General features: G+C 44.2%; 1 protein-coding gene across 1 annotated transcript in view; it reads left to right on the forward strand.

Annotated features, from left to right (window-relative positions):
* The window catches only part of LOC135941801 (uncharacterized), a 120,730-nt gene extending 109,897 nt beyond the window's left edge, over positions 1 to 10,833 (forward strand). Inside the window, exon 2 of the mRNA XM_065487536.1 lies at positions 6,079 to 10,833. Within this exon, the coding sequence (XP_065343608.1) occupies positions 6,079 to 7,232 (1,154 nt within the window). The 3' untranslated portion in view covers positions 7,233 to 10,833. The remainder of the gene's footprint in view (positions 1 to 6,078) is intronic.
* The last annotated feature ends 491 nt before the right edge of the window (positions 10,834 to 11,324 follow it).

The raw sequence follows: 11,324 nt of genomic DNA on the forward strand, positions 1-11,324 counted from the left end.
GCTAAACATTATTAAACAGCGGCGGCAGCTCAACCAATCAATGTCATATTCAGCCCTGTGTGTGTGTGTATGTGTATGTGTGCGCCGCACACGAACCCAAATGTAATTTTATCCTTTGGTTTGCTGCTGGCAGAGAATAATTTTTCCCTCTGTTGTTAAACAAATTGCCGAATGTGTCTGCCATTGTGAGCGTTTGTTTAATTAAAAAAAACGAACGAACGGCCGATCGGGGGGTGCATTGGAAAGCCGCAAGCAAATTTCGTGACCTTTGTTATATTCGGCCCTCAACACAACGAACGCCCAATCGTAAATAGCTGTACTTTCGTTCGTTCGTTGGTTTGTTCTCACTGTTAAAAGTTAAAGCGACAAGGTCTTTGTTTCTCAATGCGAAACCGAGAGGCAAGGTCCCCTGCACACTCACTCAGCAGGTTGTGCAAATAAATGTGCATTATATCTGCACGTTGCAGGCTTGTATATGTGCGTTAGCATCAAAAGCTTTTCGTTTAAAGGGCAAGGTGTGCACGCTGGCTTGCTTGCTAAAGTAATTATCATGCACCGCGTGCTGTGCATTCGGCTAATCAATAAGCAATCCACGTGGCCGGCTGGATTTTCCACCGCATTTGGATCTCTGGGCTGTTGGCGTTTGTTTGTTCGTTCGCAGACGTGCTTTTGATTGAAACTTGAATTTGACATATATTTACACGCGATTAAAAGAGTGCGAAAAATCCGGCTCTTTTTTGCGGAAATAATGGTCAACACTGAGGCTGAGGCAGATGATCCGCCTGGAGCAAAAGGGGATAAATTATTACAACAACTATAAAATGACGCGCCGGAGGCAGGCTGGCAGAAATTCGGTGTGCCGCGGAAGCCGCACAAAATATAAACGCCGAGAGAGTGCTGCAAAATCAATACCAATGACAACGTAGTTGAGCACAAGTTTAATCAAGTGACAACTGACAGACAATGGAGAAAACAGAGCAGCACATGAAAAAGGGCTTTCAATGGGTTAAGGGCGAGTACACACGCTCATCCGCTGATAAAACGAAACGACGCGCGCGCGCGCCAACAGCGATGAGCAGCAGTAGCAGCACAAAGCGGCAGTGCTCCCTTTTTTATTATTATTTCGGCCCTTTTGACTTTTTAATGAGGAATTCTCGGCTCGCGTGACTGATTTCGGGACGTGAAAATGTCAAATGCTCGCGATTTAATTTGAGAGTGAATAAATGTAAGCTGCGGAGACTCTTGGAGTACGTGCTGAAAATTGAGTAGTGAAAGGAGGAAGAATTCGCCGCCGCCGCCGCAGCCGCCGAGAGCTCGCGGGTAATAAGAGCTGAGATCTCGGCGATTGCCCAAGTCTAATTAAACAGCCGGCTTGACTTATATCGATTCGAATTCATCGCAAACTAGAGTGGAAAATTTCATTTAGCGCAGATAAAACTAATTCCTCCGAGGGAAAAATTAGGCACGTTTCACATTTGTAATTCGCAGTCATTTGCATAAAAATAATAAAGAAGCAAACAACTCTCTACGCTGCTTTTTTTCGGACAATTTAAACGCGAGCTAACTAATATGCATAACTTTAATGAAACATTTCTACACGCCGACTCACAAAATAAAAAAAAAAATTCTCTCACAGCGCGTGTTGTGTGTATGATTACGTTTAAAAAGCCGCGAAGGTGGTGGGGCGCGCGCGGCTGGCATTGTGAAGGTGCACGTAGCCCTGGCTGCTACAGCTGGACGAGTAAAACCTGTTACAAAACACACGATGCACGGGGCCAACGGCCAGGTCTCTCTCTGTCTCTCTTCTCGTTCTCGCCGCGCCGAGGAAATACACTCGCGCTCGCGCGCACAACACCGGAATAATGCATACTAAACTAAAGTAATTTCTCTGTTCTCCAGGGAGAAAAACAATAATATATATCAGGAGAGAGAGAGAAAGAGAGAATGGAAAAAAGCGCGAGTGAATTTCCCGCTTGGGAAGAAAAGCAACAAACATAAAAGTGCCATTAGGACCTTTTTAATAATTTAATCGTTCTTATTCAGCTGCCCGGCTGCGCGCAGGTATAATTCTTTTCTCTCTCTCTCTCGAGGTGCTTCAGCGGTGTCATAAATCTCCATTGTTTCCTCGTCTCGCTGCTGTAATCCAAGCAGGGGCCAAAAGGGCCTCTCGAATCCATAATAATTATTATATACCGGCTCGGAGATTATTATATAAGTACCGACCGTGCACAAGATGATGGGTCATTTTTCATTTCTGCTCCGGCGCAATTACTCATGCAACTACTCAGCGGTACTGTGTGTGTGTTTGTGATCATTTATTTTTATCTCGGCTGCGAAGTGGAATACGAAGCCTCAAAAAAAAGATAAAAGGTGTTCCGTATATGTAAAAGGTCTGCTCTGGAACACATTAGCCGCGTGACTATCAATCAAATCTCCGAAGAAATTTGCTACATCTTCTCTGCCATCTTTTGTTTTTCGAAAGCGATCGCCAAACCATTTTACAACACAGCAGCAAACAAAAAAATGGTCTGCCCCCGTTCCAGGACAAAAAGTGGCCAGTGCGTGAGCGAGTTGTAAACACAGCAAGTATGAAAAAAATGGGTTTGCAGCAGGCAAGCAATCAAATGAATCGGTCTCGTTTCACGTTGGCCTGAATTTCGGAATAAATTTCCGTGCTTTTTGTGTCGAGAGTCAGTCAAACCATGCGCGCACCGCCGTGCTCGGGCTATACTTAAATCCGAATAGCAAAAAGGATGAGTGAGATAGAAATGCACAGTAATAATAATAAATTTTATGGCCACAAAAACAACAGCTTCAGAGAGCAACAAAAGATGCAGCACTACAGCTCGCTGCTAATAATACGAAAATAATGTGTTGCTAAAACCTCCGATTTTGCGACCAGGGCGGCCGTTCCGTTGTTCCAAACTCGAGACAATAATACACATCGGAGAGCAAACGCACTTGAATAAATTTGCACAGCAATTTGCTCTTTCTCTTGCTGGCTTTTAATACGCCGGGCCAAAGTTAGAGCGCGCCGACTTTTATAGCTTTTGGCACAAGGCTGCAAACAATCAAACTTTTATTTTAATATTCCAAGGTCTCGCAACTTTGTAATTCGAATCTGCCGACTATCCAGCAGCTCAGCAGCAGCAGCAGAGAGCAGAAAGTCACGTAAAAACGTGCTCACTTCTGCCGGCCAGATTCGCCTCTTCCGAAAGTGGTGCTCAAATTTCACGTGGAGCGCGTGAGGCAATCTTGTCGGCCAATTCCGCGTGTGTCCGTCTTATCGGTCAGCAAATAAAAAGGAATCGGCGACCGTAGGTTTGCACACGAGATGCGAAAGTCAAAACCAATCGCCGACTGCGCATAATGGCCGCCCACAGAGCCTCCGCGCGAAAGTTCGAGTAATGTCGATAAGGAGAGCGTTGTTTACATCTGATATCCACCACGGATCAACCACCTGGTCGAATTGAGAGTTGCCCTTTTCTTGCAAGCAGACGCCGAGACCCTAGGAGCGGCCATGTTTGAATAGGTTGCGCAAAGATTGAGGCGACGGCGCAGTGGTCTGTCTGCTCGCGCTTATTCCCAGAGTCACGCTGGCCGTTGCTGCCTGCTTGCTGTTATTAAATTGACCCGATTTTTTAACCTCGATGCCGAGCGAGCGCGTTCCTTCGACGCATCCATCCACGTTGACTTTGCTTAACTGTTTTTAAGTCGGCGGCGTGGAGGAAGCAGAAAAGTAGAAACGCCGCGCTCCAGCTTCACACCGCTATTCGCGCAGGCTAATGAGATTGTCTATTATTTGAGCAAGCGAGAATGCGTATTGCAAATTGCTGCTGTGAATTGAATATGCTCGCGCGCGGCTGAAAAAGACGGGAAGTGAAGCAGGATGTGACGCTCCGTGGGCCTTAAAAATCTGCTGCCTGCCTGCCTGCCACACGATATGCCGTCGAATAAACGAGACAGGCAGGTGGCTCAGGTATTATGTGATATTTATTCACAGCTCACTGCTGGCAAGGATTGAAACAGCCGACCACCGGCGGCTTTATATGTACATTAAAATGGGCACAGCCGCGATGTTGGAATGAAAAAGCCTTAAACGCGCCGACGGCCATGCTTTAGATTAACAAACACGCGTTATCCCTTGTTGAAGCAAGGCTCAATTTTATTGAAAACTTTTGATTTTCGCTCAGCCCTACTTTTACCACATCGACGCACAACGCCTTTAAATATAATGTTTCAACCAAACAAACCGAGACCGCAACAGCACCAGCCAAAACTCGTCGGCTCCTTCCGCGCTGGTTATGTGTGTTTGTAAAAAGGCGATAATTTTTATGGCGAGCCAATTTTTCTCCGCACATCTGCCGCAAAAATAACAGTTGTAGCAGCGGCCGTTTCATTACGCGCCGACTATTAGGGCGTCTAATATCGAGTACGGCGGAGCAACCAACACCTTTGGTGTGTGTAAAAGCCACTGCGCACGTACGCGCGGCTCGGCTTATAGGGTGGTTTGGCTGCGCGCACACACAGCACTTTTTACAACCTTTCACGCCTACTAAAATGAAACTTTGATCATTACCCGCGCCGCCCTTTATATTAGCTGCTCTCGCACCGGTGTTCTGCACGAGCTTGTAGAAAATATTTGTACAAAAGTGGCTGGTTGGTTGGTTGGTTGGTTGGTTGGCCGCCGACGTAAACGTATTATAATTACGGCGAGGTGCTTGCCGCTGCACATTTTGCTACACCTGCTGTTGAAATATATGTAAATATGCGCGCAGGCTGGATGGCTCATTAATTCGCTCTCCGCGAGCCTCCTTGCTAAAATGTTGCGTCTAATTATTTTATATTATGGCTCGAGGAAGATATCTCTCTCTCGTTCCGCGAACTGAACACCAGCACACCGATTCGTCGTGACTTGCGGCTTGCAAAACAAAATTAATAATCAATACAAAAAACACACACACTGCAGAGGAAACACGGCGTTTATCGCGCGTCTCGATGCTGCATTGAGACGGCCTGCTTTCAATAAACCGATAGAGCTAGATAGACCAATGTTGAAACTGGCGCGCTCGGTAAAAAGTAGACCGCATGCTCTTGCTGTGCTACACAAACACATACATGTGTCTGTAACAGAGAAAGTATATGCTTTGCTAAACAGTAAATAATTCAATGCGCAGACACCTAATTAGATAAATTCGCACTGCTGCTGCTGCCGCCGGAGAAAAAAAGAAGCCGCGCTGCGTGATAAATGTCACGGATGAAAGTAAACAGGTTTAAGTGGAGTGTAACTTCTTAGATGTATTTTTTGATTTTATTTACGTAGGAGTCAAGTTGTATGAATAAAACATGCGCGAGAGAGGCGAGTGAGTGTGTTACGCCATCCAGCCCGTCGTCTCTTGCAGTGCCGATGAAATATAAGTCTGCTGCGCCGCACGCTCGAGTTTTACCCGGCGCGCAGAAATTGACGAAGGGAACGCGGACGGATTTATTTCTTAGACAAATGCCATCTACATGATCTAAAAAGCACAGGCCGGCCTGTCACTTTGCGAATAAATCCCTGCCGAACGAGAGGAAGGAAAGAAGTGCGTATCGACAGGCATACAGAAATCGAATTATGGCGGAAACAGATTTATCAATGCGTGTGTGTTGAAGAAGTAAAAGCAGAAAATGGAGCCTGCAGCAGTTTTTGCCGCTTCATTATGCAAGCTGGCTGGCTGGCTTGCAATATAGAATTACCGCCGCAACGGCTCCTTGTTGGAGTTCATTCGTTACTTATCAGCTGTGAGCAGAAACGAGTTTGTCATTGCAATAATTTTTGACGTGCCAGACAGCGCCCGTAAAGCATGATGATCAAATTTCACCTTCGTAATGACCTTAAATACCCTTACCGCCTTTCGCGGCCGAACCGAGAGGAGATTGGGCGAGAAGAGAAAGGTTTTCTCATTGAAAGAAAACGAAAGCACGCCGTCGTGATCAGACGTTTAGCGCTCTTAACTGATTTCACACATTTTTATATAGCACCGTGAACAATCAAAATAATGCAGATTCTCATGTCTCGCTTCTGTCTGTGTGTTGCAGGAAACCGGTGTCTGAACAACATCACGCCGAACGCCAACGTCGCTGCCAACAAGTCATCGCCGATTTCGTCATCGCAGAGCTCGCCCGCCGTCAGCACGTTGCTGACCCCACTGCCGGCGCCGCGACTCGCAAACATGAAGATCGACTCGAGCGAGACGACGACGACGACCTCGTCGTCCGACTCGATTTTCGGCTGCGTCCGTTTCAGCAGCACCAACTCGTACGTCAACAAGACGGGCCGGCCGAGCATGATCAGCCCCAAGTACCGGCTCAAGGAGGAGCGCCGCAAGGTGCTCAAGATCTCAATCGGCAAGTTCAAGCGCATCGAGGACCACGAGAGCTCGCTCCGGCGGTCGGTGCTGATCAACAACACGATGAAGCGGCTGCAGAGGGAGGCGAGAGAGGAGAAGCTGCAGCGTCAGGGCATCTACCAGATCAACAGCGCCTTCCGTGCCCCCGAGCTCGAGCTGAAACCGGAGCCGGCCGCCGACAAGCCCCCTCCGCCGACCAACCAGCGCAAGCGTTCGCTCAGCATCGACGACAGCGACGACTGCGACGTGCAGGACGTGCTGAGCCACTTCTACATGCCGCCGACGCCTCGCCTGCTCACGTCCATCGACGACGAGGACGACGTGCAGGTGCCCAGCAAGAAGCAGCGAGTCGTGCTGGAGGACGAGCCCCAGAACGAGAACATCAACATCATTCAGCTGCCGTCGGTGCTGAAGGAGAGTTTCAACAACAACAGCAACACCGCCGACGACCTGATGAAGAAATGCGAGACTGACAAGCCTGCCACGCCCATCGCCCCAGTCAAGATGGACGACGTCGTGATGACGGAGCCGGCGGCCGACGACGCCGAGCTCGACGTCGTCAACACCAGTGATGACGATAGATTAGTTGTGTGCGAGCAGCCGCTGCTGGACACGCCGCCGTCCTCGTGCTCGGACAGCGAGGACGAAGACATCGACGTTGTGAACAGCGACGGCGACGACCGGTTACGCCCCTCCGCCGACAGCGCTGCCGTCGCCGACCAGGCCAATTCGGCGCCCATGGACGCGTCCGAGCAGCAACACTTTTCGTGCGGACACTCGTCCATTTTCGGTGAACTGCAGTCAGTGGTGTTTCACAGTTTGATCGCGTCCCTCGAGTCCTAGCGCTACAGACTGTGATGGCAGCACTTGTATCCCGACGATGGTAATGCCGCTGAATATTATTATTGTTGGGATAACTACTACAACAGTTACTATCAGTGATCCGCCATCACGCAGCGAAGCTGGACTGATTTTGACAAACAAACAAAAAAGCAAGGAAATGGGACTTCTGATGCCGTAGTTTTTTATAGAGCCGCCCCCCGCAGGGCGCGTTTACCGAATTGCATAATATACACATACACACACACACGCGCGCGCATATATACATGTTGATATATTTAAGGTTTTTACTGCATTTTTCAACGCGATCATACATACAAGGATTGATTGATTTAACGAAATTGAAGCGAAAATGAACACTTAGTCGGTACTGTACATACGATGAAAATATAGAGATGATTATATTTAGAGAGTGAGAGAAAACTATTAAAGAGGAAGCAAAAAGCTAAATAAAAATGATATTTAGATTTTAGTACTTTGTATAACATTTTACTAATTAACACACACTCACCCAAGCCCACACAATAAAATAATATCTATCGCGATAAAGTGCAACCTGCTTGACAGACGATGTCTCTTCCGTAGCAACACACGAACACTCGCAATTCTTCAAAATAATGATGCTTGTGGATCTAAACACGCGCCTAGCAGAGGCTTTCGTACATTTCATCCGCGCGCATGCATACTGTAAGAATTACTAAAAAGAATCGATGTGTAATAGTGTTGTGTTCATCCTTCTAAAAGCAACTGCACCGTAATAAATCTATGCTAAAGATCATTTCTGCTGAAAAATTATGAGGTCGTGCTCTATAGAGTGTAAGACAAAACACACATCTTTCTCTCTCTCTCTCTTTCTCTCTCTATTTCTCCGCGGCACCAGCCAAACACACTCACACACGGTGCCTCGGAAATTTGCATGACGATGGAAAGCTTCGTATTAGCGTTTTTTGTTGACTGTGTGACTTGACGAGCCAGTGCCCCCCCGCGACATTAACCGCTTTTTATCTTTTCGAGTGAGTTATAACGCCGAGTTCCCCCAGCATACACACACAAACACCAAACATATATATTTTTTTTCTTTTGCATTCTTTTTATTTAATCAGCCAGCCAACGGAACGCACGCAATAACTCGAGTCACCATTTTATTTGTAAAATCTTCAAATAATCTGATCGATAATTGTGCGGAGAAAGTCGCGCATCAAAATGCGAGCGCCTCGCTGATCTCGGATCTCGTGCATTGCTCGATTACGTCAATACAAGGTGAAAGTTTTTGTTGTGTGCATTGAAGGTTGGCTGCTTTGATAAAGAAAAAAAAGATATAAAGCAGCTCTCCGATCGGTCCGTATATCATTACAAACTCGATTCAAACTCCCTCGCTGGCCTTTTTCGCCGTTTGATCAGACTTGAAGGCGTACAGAGAGTACGGTGGCCGTTTCGCAATACCTGTGGTTACTTACATGCTACCTCCGTGTAAATAAATTTCCCTCTTTCTCGCCAGTATAAATAATTAAATCGAGCGTATAAATAATTCATTTAAATGTACACACACACACACACACACACACTCGCAACATTCGTGTTTTTCGACTTCTCTTCTTAACGCATAAAACATAATACAATTAGACGACGCAGATAGATAGTTAGTGTTCGTGGAGATATTCTTGTAGAATATTATATATATAATATTACTTTTAAATGGCTGTGATTTGTCCCATGTATATGCTAATTAACGTGCGCTGAAGTGAATCAACAACTATAATTAACTATAATTAATTGTATTAATACAAAAACGAGTAGTGATTGTGAAACCACGAAACCCGCGCAGATTTTCAGTTCAGTCGAGCCTAGACGAATGATTCTCCCGACACGCAAATAATTACGCTAAGTTGATTCTTTTCAAATAAGGCTGTGTTCCAGTAATTTCCATTGCATTTTCGACCAACTACACGCGTGTGTAACAAACCAACCAACCAACCAACCAACTCGTCTTTTCGATTACTTCAGGGATTCGCGTAGGCATATTGTAGTCAATTTTATATATTATATGCGATTATGTTTTCCAAATGTGCGTAGGTGTTACATTCTGGCCAAATACAACTTTCTACTGCTATTATTATAATAGACAGCGTGCTGACGTGACTGACGACTAATGACTTTTTACACTAGACGACGCAGAGCCGAGTGGAATGGTTCAAATTCGCTCGGCGGCACCCATTGTTAGTTGCAAACGCTTTCCATCCACGAAACAAAATAAATAAAATACATAGTTTCTTCGGCCGAACATCCGTCTCTATCCGCGCGAAGTGGTAGGCAGGAAATAAAAAAACGAAAAACACACAACTAACTGATTTATATCGCATCATTATTTTTTAGAGGTTTCACACACATACACATACACACACACATTTTACTGTTATCAAGACTAAGTATTTTTAATTTTTAATCATTTCGAATGTTCTCTAAGCTAATGTGGGTTGATTTTCGGAGGCGCCACACGCCCTCCCATTATGCGGTATTGCACTACATTTTTGTTTCGCGCATATATATTTATTTACGTATCGATCGAAGCTGTTCTTTAATTTAATATACTATTTGTGTATTTATCAGCGATGATGATGATTTCTGTACATGTTTTCTCGACTCAACTGCTGTTGTCTATTCGCTCAAACGGTTTATTTTTTTCTGCTTCTCCAACCGAGTCACTCAGAGATGAAAAAATTATATCCATGAAAATGCATTTTGTGCCATTAACTGATAACTGCGCTGTATAAATTTTTGTGTACACACACACACATACACATCCCAAAGATGAACCAGAGAGAAAGTACGCGAACAAGTGGAATTGGAGCAAACACTCACTCACTCACTACTAAATGTACTTGAGCACTTTACTTCATCTTATAACTTGTGAAAATGAGAGAGAATCACACACACACACACACGCAGCCTCGAAAAACGCAACATTGCCGAAAAATCAAAACGACGAGTGCTGATGAGAAAATTTTTGTATAAACAAAACTAAATGAAGATGAGAATGGTGTCTCCACGAAAATGCTTAACTCCAAAAACTTGTACTTACGCAACCAAAAAATGATTTGTAATATGTCTTCTCGCTTTCTTGTCTCAGCCAAATGTCACATGTCGAAGGCGACTCTCCGCGGGAAGATAAATTATCCTCATTCTTGTGTGCTTACGAATAGGGTGACTCTGAACAACACAGTGTAAATTTAAAAAAAACAAAACAAGAAAAATCAAGAGAATGCTTTGTATAAAAATTTATCTGCTGCTAAACTATCATCATTGACTATGTTTACAGAGAAAAACAAGAAAGAAGGTTCTTATCCTTTGCCTTAATTTGTGCAGCAAATTATTTTTTGGAAAAACTTTTGTGTCTCAACAAGTTGAAGTGTTGTGCTGAGAATTTTAATTTTTGTATAGAAAAATGCGAAAGCTCATGATGAATATTGCTTCAACGCGCAGATGAAATCAAGAGGAAGATTTGTTACTACCCTAAATGGCAGGATAACCTTCACCATAAAAATAAGATATATTATACAAAAACAACAAAAGCATAAAAAAATAAAAAGTACCTGAAAAATTAAAAGCACTCGTTTTTCATTTTACCTAATACCTTTCTTGGAATAAAACCTTCTGAACTATCAGCCCATAAAAATATTGCTTCACTGCCTATAAAGTGAAGATTTTTAAAATGCTAAAGATTTAAAATTTTGAAAGTAATTCATTGAGTTTATTGTTTGTGATCAGGATCAAGGAAGAGTTCGATTTCAAATTTTTACGCTTTATTTCAATTTCTCGTAGAAATCTACCCAATAAATTGCGAATTTTGAGGACAAATTCCTAAAGTTTGAAATAAATCAGGATAAATATTTGATAATTTTGAGCCCATTTTATATTTCTCACAAATATAAACGACAATTTAGAAAAAAAATGTTGGCTCTTACCCAATTTTTTAAGTGAGTATTTCAAGTACGACAAGGATTTTCTCTAAACGAGAGACACAAATTACGAAATCGGAGAGGCAGCCAGCAAATGAAGTCAAGTAAAAAAGAGATTGCTGATTAGATGAGCCGAAAA

The sequence above is a fragment of the Cloeon dipterum genome, chromosome 4, assembly GCF_949628265.1.
Source record: "Cloeon dipterum chromosome 4, ieCloDipt1.1, whole genome shotgun sequence".
In the NCBI taxonomy this organism is placed as follows: domain Eukaryota; kingdom Metazoa; phylum Arthropoda; class Insecta; order Ephemeroptera; family Baetidae; genus Cloeon; species Cloeon dipterum.